The 18,597-nt window shown below is 37.8% G+C and overlaps 2 protein-coding genes across 2 annotated transcripts; both read left to right on the forward strand.

Moving 5' to 3' along the window:
* Positions 1–422: 422 nt before the first annotated feature.
* cers3b (ceramide synthase 3b) lies at positions 423–6,677 on the forward strand. Its single transcript, XM_031731248.2, has 11 exons — positions 423–888; positions 1,970–2,146; positions 2,328–2,445; positions 3,807–3,925; positions 4,016–4,073; positions 4,185–4,235; positions 4,325–4,417; positions 4,870–4,998; positions 5,352–5,458; positions 6,092–6,245; positions 6,356–6,677. Exons 2-11 carry the CDS (start codon positions 1,974–1,976, stop codon positions 6,473–6,475), a joined length of 1,122 nt encoding a protein of 373 aa, XP_031587108.2. The 5' UTR covers positions 423–888; positions 1,970–1,973; the 3' UTR covers positions 6,476–6,677.
* An 806-nt stretch (positions 6,678–7,483) lies between these two features.
* Positions 7,484–12,802, forward strand: cfap161 (cilia and flagella associated protein 161). Its single transcript, XM_031731259.2, has 8 exons — positions 7,484–7,656; positions 8,284–8,373; positions 8,463–8,680; positions 8,773–8,854; positions 10,361–10,396; positions 10,702–10,824; positions 10,945–11,018; positions 11,409–12,802. The coding sequence occupies exons 1-8, from the start codon at positions 7,585–7,587 to the stop codon at positions 11,539–11,541; spliced, it is 828 nt and encodes a 275-aa protein (XP_031587119.1). The 5' UTR covers positions 7,484–7,584; the 3' UTR covers positions 11,542–12,802.
* The last annotated feature ends 5,795 nt before the right edge of the window (positions 12,803–18,597 follow it).

Consider the following 18,597-nt stretch of genomic DNA (forward strand, 5'->3'; position numbering starts at 1 on the left):
CCATGCATTATGTTGTCTCTGTCGCCACCTTCTGGTGTATGTTGAAACAAAACTATCTACTGTTCTACATTTTATTAAGGATGCTTTAGTAATGAGTTGCTTTACGTTCACTTTTATTTTTTTACCATCTGAAGCTTGACATTGTCAGTGGGAAATCACAAAAATGATCACTACACTGCTTTAATAAGTTCCTTGAAATTATTATTTTTATTTCCGCACAGAAAACTGAAAAAGGAAATACTTTCTGTTAACTAAAACTAAGTCCAGGGTCATCTCATTTGTATTAATAAGTTTGTTATCAACCCGGTTAGCTATGTATACAGAGTGATGTTTCACTCTCTTTGTGTGTCAGTTCCTTTTCTGCCCTGGCTCCTCCTCCCCTGCCCCGCCAATGAATGGGACCTTTGTGGGGGTTTTCCTGGCATTCCAAGGGAATTCTTGCAGGTGAGGGTTCGCAAATACTCCCACCCTCTGACTCTTGCAGTTTACTATTCGCAAGTCAACATGCAAATATGCTCCAAGGTGTTTGCAGTGCTCAGCTGTGCTAATCTCAAAAGACTTGCAGCAACTACAAGGGTGTGATCACAAGAGCAGACAAAGTGGGAGGGAAGGATCCCATTCAGGTGAGCGACCATACGCATGCCTAGAAACATGCTCACTGGAGTCTAGTGCCACACAATGAGACACATTGTACAGATGAAGTGAGGCAGCAGACTGTGAGCTGATATTTGCTATGAAGAATGGCTTTACAATAGCAGGAAGAGGGATCGTCTAGGATCACAGGGCAGTGCTGTTACCTGGTGTGGATAAGAGCAGTACCACTGAGTTGTATGAATAACAGGCTGGCAGAGGAAAACACCAGGCACTACTCACACTGGGACACTGAAGGTGAGTGTGTGTTTAGGTAGACATTTCCATACTTAGTTTTCATGTATTTTGTTACCTAAACTAAAGGATGTAATAACTTTAATCAAGCAGAAGGCTGGAATTATTGAAGTTTACACCACATTTAACTGTTTCTCTAGTTTCATCATTCTTTGTCGCGTACACTCACTCGCTTTGTCTGCCTCAGTTTCCCTCTCTATTGTTAGAACTTGTCAAGACAACACCGCTTGCGGGCACATTTGACTGTTCTTATGCTGACTTATTAACTACCTTTGAGGCTCAGGGACACACTGATATGACTCACTCTATCGTAGCGAGTAAATTTAGAGCAAACATTTTAACTGATGATTTAAACCAGTTACAATCCAGCTCGCTTTAAGTACTTAAGTACTTTTCTCACTGCTCAAATAACACACTTTTATCTACAGTTATGATCAGAGTCCACGAGAAGAAGGACTTTGTTTCTCCTTAATCTCCCTTTTGAATTGCTCCTCACTCATCTTTATCTTTCTTGCCCTTTGATATCTACGTAGTTCTTCTTCTGTATATTGCTCACTTCATTCATGACTGCCAGAACATCGAGTATTGATGTTATCCAAGGCCAGTTGAAGATAGTGGAGAGTCGAATCAAAAATTGCTGCTGTGATGAAAAGTTGGCACCATATGGTAGATTTCCTGGCTGTGAATGTGCTTGGATCATAGCAGCAGCCGGATCTTGATGCCATCTAGTGACCGCTGTTAAGTTTCAAGAAAATGTACGTGGCTCATTCAGTGGCGTCACACTACTTTGGCAGGAGATCTTCCTGATAAAAAAAGAAAAGAGGGAAATGTAACAATAAAAGAAAAGAAAAAAAGATACATTATTCATCACAAAGTAAGGAAAGTCATGCCAATTTTACTCATTTGAATTTGGAAACAAGATTTTTAAGAAATTTTATCTTATATACTTAATTTACTTGAGTGACTTAACATTACTTAACAACGCTCAATCTAATTTTATGAATCTTACATTTGAGAATTATGTGATTTAAACTTCCCAAAGTTGCTGCATAGTTATGTGTAATTTTTGTTGTGTGTTGTCCAGCATCATGTTGCAGACAGTTGGGGAGTGGATCTGGTGGGACCGTTTGTGGCTGCCAGGAAATTTGTCCTGGTCTGCTTTAGAGGACAAGGAAGGTCGTGTCTATGCGAAAGTGTCTCATCTTTATGCCTCTCTACCCTGTGCCCTTTGCCTGCTTGTAGTCAGATACCTGTTTGAAAGGTAAGACCGCAAAGTATGTAAGTAAATATGCCTGTGTGTCAATGAGATTAGTAACGCAGTCATCTGGTTTTAGAATCCCAGGATTATGTTGCACAAGCTAGGAAGATTCTTATGAAAGTCCAATGAACCAGGACTTTTTTGTGTTTTGGAGGAAGTGACCGGCCTTTTGGTGCTGTTTCAGGTACTTTGCCACACCACTGGCTAATTTATGGGGAATCAGGGACAAGATACGTCTCCCAGCAGAACAAAACCCTATTCTAGAAAAATACTTCTGCAGCCAAACACGGGTTCCTCCTCAAGTGAGTTTTCCTGCGAACACATGGATAATACAGTGATTTTAAAAGCCCCCATTCTGATCTATTTTTCTGGCATATTTGTTACACTTATATTTTTCAGATCATCAAACAACCTTTATTATTAGACAAGGATAATCAGAGTAAATACAAAATGCAGTTTTTGAATTATGCTTTTTATTATTAAGGGGGAAAAAGCTGTCTGGTCCAGCGAAAAAGCAATGACCCATAAACCCCACAACTGGTTGTGCCACCCTTGTTATCAAGAACTATAATCAAGTCTTTAGAATAACTGAAACTTAATCTTTCACATTACAGTGGACTCAGTATGAACGGCTTATTTAAGGTCATGACAGAGTATTTCAATTGGATTTAAGACTGGACTTTGATTGCGCTAATCCAAAACCTTTTTATTTTTAACTTTTTTTGAGCCATTAAGATGTAAATTTTCTGGTAGGTTTCAGATATGTGTCTTCCTATCTGAGCACGCTTGAGCTTCAGTCATCCAGGTCCTGAAGCAGGAGAGCAGTTCCAGGATATGATGCTATGTTAGTTTTATGTCACTTGTAACAGGACTCAAACCAGCCCACAGAATATTTCCCCCAAATATGAGCCGAGCCTTTGTGTTCTTCTTTGGTCAGCAGTGGTTTTCTCCTTGAAACTCTCCAATAGATGTCATGTTTGACCAGTCTCTTTCTATGGTTGAATCATTAACTCTGACCTTAACTGAGGCAAATGAGGTCTGCAGTTCTTTAGGTGTTGATCCAGGCTCTTTTGCGACCTCCTGGACAAATCACCTTGGAGTGATTTTGATAGGTTGGACAGTCCTGGGAAGGTTCACCATTGTTCCAGGTTTTTCTCTATTTGTGGATAAGGGCCCTTATCATGGTTCAAGGAGTCCAAAAGCCTTTATAACCCTTTCCTGAAATGTCAGGAAAGGGTTGATGGTATTGGATTGGTTATTTCCTTGAATACTTGAAAGTGTCATTTAACTACTGCATTTACTATTTATTCAGGTTATCTTTGTCTAATATTACCATTTGCTTGATGATTTGAAACATGTAAAGGTGACAAAAAATATGACAAAAAATTAGTGAATCATTGAAAGTACAAAAGAAAAACAAATCCAGAGTTTTGTTCAAATAATCTACAGGTGAAATGCATTTTAATGAAACATCATAAAGTCTTTTTACATGTGCATCACATCCGTTTAAACAAGTTTTGGTTGCCACAAATTTTAGTGGAACTGCACTGTTAATGTGTGTTAATAATCAAAGACTAAAGCTTACTGCTTGTGTAACCTTGAAGAGGGTGCGTCCAAATGTGGAAAGGTTATAAACACTGGAATGTCTCCTGTTGTGTCTCAGGCTGACGTGTGGTCTCTGTGTAAGAAGACTGGCTGGCCAGAAAGGAGAGTTCAAGTGTGGTTCAGGAGGAGAAGGAACCAGGAGCGACCGGGGCTTCGAAAGAGGTTCAGTGAAGCCAGGTGAGTGTATGTTTGTGTGAACTGAAGATGCACTGATGCGAAAAGATGAATGTCTATGCAAATATGTGACGTGCTTTTGCCTGTCAACAGTTGGAGATGTGCATTTTATCTTTTTGCATTTTTTGGTGGAATCCTAGCTCTCTATGATGTAAGTACTGGGACTGTCCTTACAAGGCATTAGTGAACAGCCAGCTTGGTTGATTTTTTTTCTCTGATATTCACATCACACTCTCTGCTTTACTGTTTTCCTTGGATTTAGAAACCCTGGGTTTATAATCTAAGGGAAGTTTGGGCAGGTTTTCCTAAACAGGTACGTGCCTTTACCTTTGGTATTTGCGATGGATTACACAGTACAGCATGATGAATGAGACAAAAATACATCTGCTTGTCCCCACACAGTCCCTTCTGCCATCACAGTACTGGTATTACATGTTGGAAATGGGCTTCTATCTTTCTTTGGTCTTCAGTCTCACATTTGATGTGAAACGAAAAGTAAGTGTACAAACGTGTGAAGTGACAATGAAGTAGTTTCAGTTATTTTAATCTCGGAGGATTTGTTTTCTACCCACAATACAACCTCCCCCACTATGTTTAATGCAGAGCCAAAGGAAAATCACGAGCTTTTTAATAAATAAGTATTTTTAATAAATGTTTAATAAATAAATAATAGGTTTCAATTATTCAGGCACAACATATGCATTTCTGTATATTAGAAATAATAAGAAAATGAGCAACGTAACGTTGCTTCTACTATACATAAATGAATCACACTTAAATGTGTAATCATCTCCCAAAGGCATATTTTAAGACAGAAAAATATTTAATGTAATAATATCATTAGATTATTATTAGATTAGACTTCTATGTTTTTAGAAAGCAGTTTTGGGGACAAAGCCTGTTGTATTATGTGATCTTTGTGTCTTATTTGTCTTGTTTACTTTTAGGACTTTAAAGAGCAGGTGATTCATCATATGGCCACACTGACTCTCCTGAGTTTTTCCTGGATTTCAAACTTCGTCCGTATCGGAACCCTCGTCATGGTTGTTCATGACTCTTCTGACATCCTACTCGAGGTCAGTGCTGTAGCTATATTAGCTGTAGTGAGGGTACTTATGGTAATGTGGTGTTGCATTGTCAGTTATTCAGAAAAAGACTGATTAAAATTTGAACTTCAGCCAGCCACTCTTTTTTAATTTGAAATTATTGCATCTGTATTATTTTATAAGAGATTTTGTAAAAGGTGGTGATCCAGCAAAAATCTGGCAGTGAACAATTTCTGAGGTGGAATGGAAAATAAGAAAAACTCATTCTTTGTGTTTGGAGGCTTTTTTAATGTGTCAAAATATACATAGATTTAAGTATAGTGTTACTTTAGGCATATTTGATGGCAAAATAGGTAACATGTATTTACTATCCCCCCTTATAGGGTGCAAAAGTATTCAACTACGCCACATGGCACCAGACTGCTAACGGCATCTTTGTGGTGTTTGCAGTCGTCTTTATGGTGACAAGACTTATTATTTTTCCTTTTTGGTAAGTATTTGAAAAGAAAAATTGCACCCTAATACATAGTGATGATCTTGAAGATCTTAGTGTGATATGTTAAAGAGCTGCTTCAGTGACAGACTGCTGCATCCTAGATGCATGAAGGAGCGTTTCCGCAGGTCCTTCCTCCCTGCAGCTGTCAGACTGTACAATCAGAACTGCTCCCAACAAACATAGATGTTTACATCAGTGCTGTAACAACTTTTACTGTTATAACTGCACATTACTTTTCTCAGCTTATATATACACTAACTTATTGAAAGTTACATGTTTACTTTTTAATGCACGGGTACAATAAACAATCTGCACTTTTCTAATGATTCTAAATATTCTTAACTATTTAAACATCTTTCAGTATCCTGCTATGTTTGCACACTATGTGTACGCTAATTTAAACAACTGTACTGTACTCTGCTCTGGTAACTATTGTCCATGATGTAAATATGTAAAAATTGTGCTTCGGTTCTGTGTGTCCTGTTCTGTTTGTATATGTGTGTTTTTTTGCTGCTGATACAACCAAATTTCCCCTTGTGGGACAATTAAAGGATTATTCTATTCTATTCTATTCTATTCTATTCTATTCTATTCTATTCTAAAATATTATGGGTGTGTTTTCCACAGGCTGATTCACTGTACATGGGTGTACCCACTGGAATTGTATCCTGCCTTCTTTGGCTACTATTTCTTCAACGTCATGTTGTTGGTTCTCCAGTTGCTCCACCTGTACTGGGCTGCTCTCATATTAAGAATGGTTTACAAGTTTATCTTTACCCAGGTGGGTTTACAGATGTCTCTGTGTCCATGCATGTGGGATGTGTGGGAATGTGGGGTATGTTTTATTTCCGTCTCTGTTGTTTATCCTCTTTGCTTATTTTCATCCTGCAGCTGGAAGGCGATGATAGGAGTGATAAAGAGGAAGATGACAGTGACCCACCGATAGAAAGAAACCATAAACCGAGTCACATGAATGGTTCTGGTGCCAGAGGCAGGGCCAATGGCCACTGAAACATACAGACAGAAACAGAGAAAGATGTACAGCTGATATGTGGACATTTTTCTTCAAGTCTTTGGATTACAACTGTTAGAGTTTAACTGTTTGTAAAATGATAAAGCATATAGTATTATTCTAAAGCACAGAATATTATTGCTTAGGTAACTGTGAAGGATTACAAAAATAAACTTGTATGACACTACATGCTTTCTGCAACTCCGTGACTACATGTTGTTTTATTCCACTCTTAAATGAAAAACAGAAATTCTTTTTCATTTATTTTGTGCTTTTGTATGTTGGTGGGAATAATTAGTAACAATAAAGACAAATATGAAAATATATCAGAGGGACAGGTCACGCTGGAGAGGCGTAGCTGAGATAGTTTGGACTTGCAGAGGGGAGAGAGTGAATATACTGGAGAAATTATGTTGAATATGGAGCTGCCAGGTAGGAAGAAAAGAGGAAGACCGCAGAGAAGATTCATGGATGTAGTGAAGGAGGACATGCAGAGGGTTGGTGTAATAAAAGAGGATGCTAGGGGTAGAATGAAACAGAGGCAGATGATCCGCTGTGATGACTTCCAAAGTGAGCGGCTGATATGACGATATGACATTTAGATCTCACATGCATGGGTTATTCTATTTAAAATAGGACAAATTATCAACCATGAACCTTTTTAAATAAAGATATACTTCAAAAATATTGAAAAGAAATTACAGTAGCCAAAACAGAAAAAGCACATACAATTACACAATAAAGTGTCTCGAGTCAATACAATTAAAATAAAACAAACAAGCAAACAAACAACAACAAAAAACAGCCCAAAAGAACACACACAAAAACAATACAATTGCTCTATAGAGCAAAATAACTTAAAAAAAAATCAAATAAAGCAAGATTAAAGCGGATTAAAAAGCCCACACACAAATATATGGCTGTATGAATGTACTAGACTGCAGTTGTTTTGTTTCTAATTACAACCTCGACGTCTCGCGACGATCAGCGAGAACTGACGAGAACCCCGTTACCATAGAGACCACATCACAAACCAAGCTAAAGTAGCTAAAGCAGCTAAACTTATTAAAGTTTCCTGCAAGTACTCGCAGTTTTGCCTGAGTGAAAAATGGCACATATAAGAACTTACCGCACACCTGTGAAAATGGGAAACTGGTTTGAAGAGCAGCGCTTAAAAGAGGTTTGTTAAAAACAACAACAGCAAGAACAACAAAAACTGCTGGAACATTTAATTTTTCAACCAGTAATTCAGTGTTATTATATATTTTTAGGAATTTAATTTAATTTGGGGTTACGAAGTTCTAGTTAACACAGACTTACTGCGAACTGGGCATTGATCTAATAAATAATAACAAATAGTCTGCTAATTTTTGGAATTTGTTAATAAACATATAGCCTTTTATAATTCATGGTCAAAATATTACCATATTCTTCGAAATGTACTTTACATCTGACTGTTTATAGTCCTGTTTTCACACCTAAAGAAAGTATTCAGTGCTAGACAGTTTTTGAGTTGTAGGCAACACAAAAATACATTGATATAGCTATTGGAGTAAAGTTTTCAGGGTTAACTTGCAGAGTTATATCCACTGCACAGAGACAAAAACAAACGCAAAATGTCACGCAGCTAGATATAATGCTGAAATACTGAATTTGGGAGAAATAATTATTGTAATAATGGTTTAATGCTACTGTAAATTTTTTTAAGTAATTGATTTACTTTACTGGCTACTCAGTAACTGGTAGTGGTGGGACTGCAAAAACTGTATTAAACAGGACTTACTTGATGTCTTATTTTTTTCTCCAGGATGAAGTAAAAGAACATCTGGAGAAAAAAGAGAGGGGCGAGCTTGCTGGCCAGAAAATGGACTTCCTCAAAGAGAACATTTTAAAACCGGTAAAATGAGTTCTAACCTAATAAAATACCTGTTGAAACCAATCACACAGTGGCAATGTGCTGATAAGGGACTTTATCTGTTTGTGTAGGTGAAATTCTCTGTGACAAATGATGGTACCCTGCACTTTGGTGATATTGTGATGTTAGTGAACATGGGAGGAGGAAACAGGGAGTGCAGCGCAGTGAGCATCAATGCTGATGTTAACAGCTTAACAAAGATTCCTTCGCCCGGCGTTCAAGCTCCGTGTGCAGTCAGCGCAGTCAGGAGTGTCCAGCCGTGCACACGCACAGCTTTTGTCATTACCAGGTAAACACCCTCAAATTGACATCAACATAAACTTTAATACTTATAGCAACACCCTGATATAAATCTGCAACATCTGCTTGTGTGGACATCAGTGTAGATGGCAGTCCTGAGGGATCCACTCTTCATTTTGAGCAAAGTTTTGCCTTAAAGACAACAAGTGGCTTTGCCAGGGGAGTAAGTGAACACACACACACACACACACACACACACACACACACACACACACACACACACACACACACACACACACACACATTTTAATTACATGTTGAATACAAAGAGTATCTTAAATGGGCATTCCACTGATTTTCCACTGAGTTTTTTTTTTTTACTGGGAGCACAACCTGGCCTGACAACACAGTTCTGTAATATCCTCAGATGGAAGCTTTTTAAAGTCTAAGAAAATAGCACTGATTGTGGGTTTGTTACAGTTATTTCAGTTGTGTTCTTGGTATGAGAGGAGGATGTAAGTAAGTCTAGGAGAACTTTTAAAGTCTTTTAAGCACTGAGTGTAGATTATATAACACTGGTTTTTCAGTTGTGCCTTGGGACTGATCTAAACTGGATGTGTTGAGTTTAGAGGAGTTTGATCCATTTGTGACGGGTGTGGACTATAATCAGGTTAGTTTAGCACCTGGACACTTGTAGGTCACTATGTACTCATGCTATTGAATTACATGTGGAATGTAGGTTGGCATTGTTTTCCTGAAATAATTTTTCAACCCATTCAGATGCCTCTCAAAGGTGGAAAAAAATCCCTTGACACGCTACACGATCTTATACCACTGTGGATTCTTGCTTTTAAAGTGAAAGCTGAAAAAAATTGAAACGGTCCCTCTTTTCTTTATCCCAGAGGATGAAAAACAATTTCAAACTGTGATGGTTCAAATAGTTTTTGCACATCGCCTCAGTCCATCTCTAAAGAGTTAGGTCCCAAAGAACACATTGGCTTTTTATACTATGCTTTTTCATTAGCTTAGGAGAGTTTTAATTTGAATTTGTGGCGATAGCAACAAACTGTGTTTACTGGGTTAAGGCCATGCAGTAATGTCAGATATGAAATCATGTTGGTTTTTAATTCAGTGCTGTCTGAGAGTGTTCAACTTTCTCCCTTGCATACAGATATTTCTCAGGATTATCTAGCCATCCATAAATCCCCTTTTTTAAATGCAAGATTTAAATGGGTTCTAGATTGCTTTTAACATGCCATCCTTTTTCCTTTTGTCTAAATGTAGATATCCAATATCCTGTCAAGAAAACAAAAATCAAAATAGAGAAAGGTTCACAGGAGGCACGACATAATGAACCAGCAAAGCCTAAGGGCAGACACACACTAAACGCACATGGGAAGATGAATAAATGAGACACAGGTAAAGTCATTCAAGATGATAATGAAGTAAAATAGCCCAGAAGGGATGAAAAAGTACAAGGGAATAACCTTCAAAATGAAACAGGAAAATTTAAAGCGGAACAAAGAACAGATGCAGAAAAACAGCAAGCTATAGACAGGATGATCAGAAAACGCACGGGAAAGGAAAACCACAAACACCGAAGTACCATAACTAATGTTACAACATGAATCAAAGACAAAGCAGAGTCTCATATACACAAGGGATGTATGTACAATTTGAAAGATTGCTTCTTGTATTTCCATGTATTCTTTCCCTTTCTTTCCCTCAGCTTTACTTGACGAGTGACTTGCGAAGTTTTCAAAAGGTAAGTTAAGTTTTAACATTAATTACAGCAGTCAAAGGAGTTTGCAAAGAAAAGCGTCTGGACTTCTCAAAGAAGTCCAGACGCTTTTCTTTGCAAACTCCTTTGACTACGATGACCTGGATGACTGAGAACCTTCACAGACATATTAATTACAGCAGAACTAACCGTGACAACACTTTAAACGAAAAATAAATGGAAAACTTGTACACTTGTACATACTGTACATACTTTAGTGCAAGATTACATAATTATATTCCCCCTTTTCATGAGAATTTTTACTATTGTCATATATTTTGACCTAAAAGTGTGCAAAAAAGTCTCGCCTCCAAGAAGTAAGCCTGGAAGACAGCGATTCCTTTCTGTCATGGTGGAAGATCGTTTACTTTGACCCCCAGGAAAGACTTGAATATGAGGGTCTGCCAGTTCCTGTAAGTGTTTACTGTATCTTCCTGGTTAAATGTTACACCTGTTGCAGCATCAGCATTATAAATGCATTATGTTCCTTTCACTGCCATTAAGAATCATGTTTTTTCTGTGCTTTTTTTTAGGCTAATGTGAAGGTGCTGATTGTACACTGCAAGACAAACCAGGCTCTTGCTGTTCTGGGTGATCACGTCCTCTGGTATTTTTCAATTTTCTTTTCAAATGAAACTCCAAACCAGTTTGGTTGGGCATTTATGATATCAGCTTGGAGGTCCGCTAGCACATTAGCAATAACAAACAATACTGTAGGATACATAAGGAGTAAGTAAAGAAGAAAACAGTACAGTTTTGCTACACTGACATTAAAATTGCACTGCTACTCATGTCCAATTAGCTAATCAGCTCCACAGCCGCTATAAGAACATGTGAAACCAACCAACTGTTGCGTCCTTATAAAATAATGACCACCAAGATGTGAATTCATTTCTGCTGTTAATAGATTCCGCCCTTCAGTATGGCAACTAAAAGTGACATTCGGTCCTGCATGGCAACTATCGTTTTTCTGTGCATAACAGTTGTGTCCTTGCAGGACCATGTATGGCAAGGAGTATGAGCTGACGGCTCACACATTCTTGGATTCCCATAAAGCTGAACAGGACAACAATCACTGGATACTCTGCACCGCTGATCCTACAGGGGATGGACTTGTACTTTTCAAATAACCACAGTTGATGGCTAAAAAAACAGAACTTGAGGCGCTCTCAGAAGCTAACCCTAGTGTCTAACACCATCTGTTTTTATGCTAAAATGTTTTGTAACAAAGGTTGTTTTTTTCTGTTTAGGTCATCTCTTGTAATGCAGGAATAGTCTAGGGCAAAAATCAGTAACACATGACCACCAACTGTTAAGTGTGTTTTACTAGAAGTAAAAAGTAATAATTTGATAGCAATGGTCACGAATTTGTTAATAACTAGTTTGTAAACCATCTGTGAACATTATCTGGAAAGCTATATTAAAGTTGCAGCTGATGTTAATAAAATATTAATAATTAACACTATTTATTATGTGGATGAATAGGTGGAACTTGTATTTGATTGTTTTTTTTTTATGTTTTTTTAAATTGTGGATAAATAGCTCAGTTATTGGTATCATCACAAGACTGCGATGATACCAATCCGAGGAAAGGCTGTATAAAGTAAATAGAACTGGTCCCAGCACGGTTCCGTGTGGAACTCTGTATAGAGAACACTCCCCAGTTTCATGAGGAAATGGAAATCTGTTTTGCAGATATGATTCAAAACACTGCAGCACAGTACCTTTAATACTTACAAAATGTTCTAATGTTTGCAGTAAAATATTGTGGGCTAGAGTATCAAACGCCGCCCTGAGGTCTAGCAGGACAAACACAGAGATTAATCAACTGTCAGCAGCCATAAGTAGATCATTCATAACTTTCACCAGTGCCATTTCTGCACTGTGATGAATTCTGAAACCTGACTGGAATTTGCCAAATAAACTAAAGTAAAAAGAAGGTTGGAGTTTGGTGTATAATTTGCTAAGACAGCTGGGCCAAGTAGAGGCTTTTTAAGTAATAGTTTAATGAACACCATCTTAAAAGCCTGTGGTAGGTACCCTAGCAATAAAGATACATTTATCATATTTAAGATTAAAGCATTAGTTAATTGTGGGACTTTTAAACAGTCTTGTCAAAAGGGGTCTAATAGAGTTGATGGTTTGAAGGAAGCGGAAGCGAATGGATGGATGGATGGATGGTTTGAAGGAAGTAATCATTGGAAGTTGACTGAGGAAGATCAACCTATGCTGCTTATAAATTCAGGAATGTCCAAAGATGCAATCCTGATCTGCAAAAAAGCTGTGACTTTGTGAATAATGTAAAGTAAAAACAGAATGATTTAAGTCCTACATTTAACTGAGACTGCAATACAAAGTAATGTTCTGTAAAAGAAAATAAAAAAAAATATTACAAAACGTTATTGTTCTCTCAATTTTTTGGCAACTGGGGAAAAATAAACAGCAAGAAGGAGAAGATCCCAGAAGAACCTTCCAAGAAGAGCCAATATCCCAGTTGTGTGTGATAGGAGAGACAGCTAGTCTACCCCTTGGAAGTTTAAGGAGTCTATCTCACTGCAGGAACGACTCTGAGGGATGGCTTTAGAGAACAATGCGTATTAAAAACAGACCTCTGTTCTCTGAGATGTCCGTGGGATTAGGTTTCTGTTTAAATTTTTCCTTTTGTCTTCATAACCTCGATTGAGGTTTTGGAAGCATTATCAGTAAACCAGACTTCCAAGTGCATGGCTTAGACCTCAGTTTTTTTGCATTTAACTCACCATCGCTGAACCAAAACAAACAAACATCACAATGAGAAGCATTTGTTTTCTCCTGGTTTTGGTCGTACTGCGCAGCATCATGTTCCTTCTAATTATATGCACTGAAATACATATAATGATCCCGCTCAGAGTTTAAAAGGTTTTATGTATCCACATCATTGATGGGTTTTTTTCTTATGTGTTGTTTCACAGCAGGGTTTGAACATGTTTGCTGCTATTATGCTTTTCATTTAAGTGTCATTCGTCTGAAGCGGACCGTGTTGCTGCACCTGCCAGGTGATTGAACCACACTGAGTGTGACTCAGAGACAAAGTGAAAAGCCCTTACTGCACATAGTGGTTCTGAAGAACTTCTCCACTGCAGAGAGGTAAGCCAACCACAGGGAAAGACAGTTTACTCTAATATTTTTGGCGTCTGCAGTGGGGGTAAAAGAGAGAACTGGGATACTAGAAGATCTGTAATATCAGCATGGTTTATTTTAGTTTGTCTGAAGAGTGGTTTATTTTCATAATAAAAACAGCACCACAGATCAATATATAAATTAGTTAATTGCCTAATTAATTAATAAACATTTATTTGCCATATACAGTTTCAGCAAACATTCAAGTACACGATGATGTGGCTCCAGAGCTTTTAAATTACGCCAAGTCCTTTTTCAATAGTGCAATAGATACTGAGAGGAATGAGAGCTTACAGCGGTTTGTTTTATAGCCGCTTGCTCTACATCATCTTCCATGGCCAGTTCATGGCCAGAGTCCACATTAGACCAGCTCTTGATAACCAGTAAGTACATGGAAGGCAAATGCTTATCATTAACACACTAAAACCATAAAATACACAATCAATCGCACTATTTGTTTTCTGCAGTTAATGTGTAATTTGTGTAATAAAATTGTAACGCCTTTATATTTGTAACAAAAAATAAATAAAAAATAATGATTTAGCTGTAAATAAAACAACAACAACAACAAAAAGACTTTTATACATGATGACGGAGGATGAAGTGAGTGTTCTGAGGAAATGAACTGACCTAAAGTCTGCTGGAACAGCAGTCAGTACTTCTGTAATACTTGCCAGATGGCAGCAGGGTGAACGCTGTGGCTAGGGCAGCAAAATAAAAAACTGCTTTCTAAGAACCTTGTTCGCTGTAACTAGTCCCTTCGGTTGTTTATTTCAGTAAACCAACAATAAATGCGTTTGAAAAACTTTCAATAAAGCAGCTGGATTGTGGTTTATGTGCCAATATAGATATGCGGTTTCTGTGCCCTCCCACTCCTGGGGAAACTATCCAGACAAAGAATGACTCTATCCTGCTGGAAAATTACTGGAACCAGTCTGAAGTCATGTTAACGTTTAACTGCACAGTTAACCCACCCACCCCACTCCACTCCTAAGGAGGTTTAAAATTCAGATTCTTCAAAAAAATAAAAAATAAATCAACACATTTACAAGCAAACCTGGCTATAATCTTTCCTGGACAAGAAAACCTGTTTAGTCAGTTTTTTTTATTTTATTTATTATTTATATAAGAAATATTATTGTATAATATGTATTTATTTATGTGGTGTAATCAGTAGCAGGAAGTATGGGAAACAGTTTGGATAGGTTTGTAAAAATGACCTCCAGGAGCTAGCATCGTAAGTTAACAACAGCAGTCTTATCCAGTCACAGTGTGTCAGGGTCCAGTTGACAAACAGTTGCCTGAAATAGGCTCATAACTTTATACAGATTTTATAATTATATTATTTTTTAATTATACAAATTTTAGACAGCTGCTCGACTAACTAAGAACAGTAACAGAAGCATTTTGTTCACCTTATTTGTATTTATTGTGGTTTTTATGTCATTGGCAGAATTTAGATTGACTGTGTAACCAGACAGTCATGGCAGTGGATGTACCTGGACAGGTGGCTGTGGTGTGTTTTTAAAAATATTCTGATCCTGGTCACTGAAATCAAAGAAAGTGCAGAAGACATGTGGCAACAAGAGCAAAGTTACCATTGTTGGCAGCCGGAAAATCAGTGTTCTGGTGAGGGTTCCTACCCTGACAGGTAGAACTTTTAATTCATTGATCATTACTGCTTACAGTATGTGTTCTTTCCTGCTCTCCACGTGTTTGATTGTGTCTTTGTCGACTTGTTTATTTTCTCTGCTTCTCGTTTAGCACCATGGGTTGGAGTGTGAACCAAGTGAGTAGCTGAAACTGTAAGCCAGAAGGGTGATGGTCAGTGCACAGGTATTATTATTATGCTGCTACTATAAAGAATCTGACAAGTTTTTCTTGTTCTGAGTTTGAGGGCCATTGTCAGCCTCACATACTCAGGTTGCAGGGATGTGTGTGGTAGGCAAGCTTAAACTATACCTGAAACAACAGCACTGAGAGAACGCAGCGCCTCCTGAAGGCCAAGGGCTGTCCTAAAACGGTTTTATGGTGTTTTTATTACAACATGCTGACCTCAGTCTGTTTTTATTACAATATGATTATGTCATCGTGACGTTGTATGGCGCCATATTGAAAAACAGTGTAGTTGTTCATCTCTCTCTATGCCCTTTCACATGAAGGTTTCTTGAAATTCTTTTTTAAGGTCAACTTTGACCCTGGGTGCTAACAATTAAGGTCAAGGTCAAATACTTAGCCAACCTAGGTACAACCAAGGTGTAGTTTATTGTTGTCTAAATTTAATCTGTAAAAAGAAACTGTGGGTGATATAAAGTTTTTATGATTTTCACATTTGGTATGACCTTGATTTTTATGAAAATTAAATCAGCTTGAGCTGTAATTGGTATCTAAAATCACACAAAAATTGAAAAGACAGACAGACAAACAAATGGAACCAATTACTCCCTCCCATCGAGGGAGAAAAAACATAATGCCGGCAGTTAAACAAGGGTCGTTTATAGTAGTTCTTTTGGTTGTAAAAGATAGGCTTGTTTATTCAGGTTCACAATTACCCTGTAACTCTGCATCTAGTCCAAGTACTTTTATTTTTGATGGACCGAGAAACTAAAATATTTGACATCTGTCTAGAAGAACAATAGTGAGGTAGGTCATTGAGGCCAAAACTATAAATTTTCTAACCTGATCATTAAGAGCCCTATATCAGACTTAGAGGCATAATAATAACAACACTGGCTCTAGAGAAAATCTTTTGCATTTGTTACAAATTTAGCAGGGCTTGCTGTGATGTTGTTACTTTCTCAGGATAAGTCCAGGGGATGTGGGCAAGTAACAACATTTTTTAAGGCTTTGCAGCCACTTTAGTTTTTACTGCATGCTTGAAAGGATGCTTTGGCAGCTAAAGTGAGGGCTGCTCAGTTGGTTGTAATGCGGACCTCATCACAGGACAGTTAAGTTTTCCTCCAGGAAAACTTAACTGTCAATACAGAATTCCTGACCAGACATTTTATTAGTTACACCTTCCTGATACTGGGTTAGACCTGCTTTTGCCTTGAGAACTGCCTTTATTGTTCATGGCATAGATTCAACAAGACAGTGGAAACATTCTTCAGAGATTTTGGTCCATATTCACATGACAGCATCACATAGTTGCTGCAGATTTGTCGGTTCCATGATGTAACTTTCCCTTTCTACCACATCCCAAAGGTGCTTGTTCTATTTGGTGGATTGTTATGTTCAAGAAAGCAGTTTAATATTATTTGAGCTTTGTAGTATGGTGTGGTATCCTCCTGGAAGCAACCATCAGAAGATAAAGACACTCTAGTCATAAAGGGATGGACATGGTCAGCAACAATACTCAGGTAGGCTTTGGCATTTGAACAATTCTCACGCAGTACTAAAGGGTTTAAAATGTGCCCATTAACTTTTAATCCACTATTACTACACTACCACCTGTTGATTTACTATCAAATCAAAGCAATCTGGCCGTTCTAGTCAAACCTCTGGCATTTTCACACAGAGAACAGAGAACTGTCGCTGTCTGGATGTTTTCTCATTTTAACCATTCTCTGTAAACACCAGAGATGACTATGTGGGAAAATCCAACTGGATAAGCAGTTTCTGGAGTACTCAGACCAGCCAACAAATTCAAAGTCACTTAAATCACCTTTCTTCCCTATTCTGATGGTTGATTTCAACCTCAGCAGGTCGTCTTGATCATATCTACATGCCTAAATACACCGAGTTGATCTACGCTTCCAAGCAGAGGAACAAGCAGTTTCTCCACTATAATTGTAATAAATGTAATACGCACGTTTCTCCAGCAGAGGGCGACACCTAAACACCTTTTTCAACAACCGCAGCACCATAGTAACTGAAAAAAAAAACCCAGCGCCGCTTCTCATTAGAAAACATTGCAGTACATGTCCGGAGTTTTACGATTGTCAAGCATATGTGAGTTTTTTTTTCAAAAATTATTATTGTTTTTGTAATAATTTATGCTAATTTTCATATCATATCACATATTTACGCAACTAAAGGACTCCATTGCTATAATGCATGTAGCTTTATTTGAAAATACAGTGAGAAGCAAGCATAAGTCAGCAGTTCCTTTCCCCAAATAAAGATCAGTGATGCTGCTGTTTATAGTTCATAGTTCATAATATTTATTGCAACATTTCAAAATGCAAAGGAACAAGGAGATAAAAGACAACCCGCTTTCATTCAAAATGAAAACTAATTACAAATGTCCGCTGGAGTTCACGTTAGTTAGGCTCACACGTCCCCAGTTAGGGGATGCTGTGCGGCATGGATGGATCGATTACCACGCTCCTCCTTGCACAGTGCGTTGTCTCTGCTGCGTGTATTGGATGAATGAAAGATAAAAGCACAGCTCAAGTCCCCGCTTGAATAAAGGTCCATGTCGGATTTTACTTTTTACCCTACCCGTGACGATAGTGCGCAGCGTAACCTATGGTACAGCTCCTGGGCACTACATAGACTTCATAACACTGAACGTCGTCCCATTTATTCCAGCGGCAAGAAGTCCTGCAAACCTTAAATTACAAGTGTATAAAATGACACAGTTTAATGAACAGAACAGTGTAAAAGATTTCTACTCTGAACCATATGAAACATTGTCACACATAAGAAGAGTCTTCAGCTGAGTTACTCGAAAGTGATCCTTTCAATCTTAGACAAATCTGCAGTGATCTGCGAAAAGACGAGTTTAAAAGCCATTAAAAATTAAAGTCCACATTTCACTTCATTGAGCAGACCTGGCGACCTTGTTGTTAGCCCAGCAAAATGCATATTACAAAGAAAAATATGTAGGAAATATAGCTAGTTTTAAAAATTAATTTCATCACCTGTCAGTACCTCTTATTACAAATTAAATCCAACTGTGATAAAGGGTAACTATGAGGCTGTTAGTAACCAGTGAAACCACCCAAGCATAATCTAATCAGCTAAAATGAAGTGAAACATGCAGTACAATTATTCACTCCCTCCTACAACAAAGAAAAACATAT

Source organism: Oreochromis aureus, linkage group 7 (genome assembly GCF_013358895.1).
Source record: "Oreochromis aureus strain Israel breed Guangdong linkage group 7, ZZ_aureus, whole genome shotgun sequence".
Lineage (NCBI taxonomy): Eukaryota > Metazoa > Chordata > Actinopteri > Cichliformes > Cichlidae > Oreochromis > Oreochromis aureus.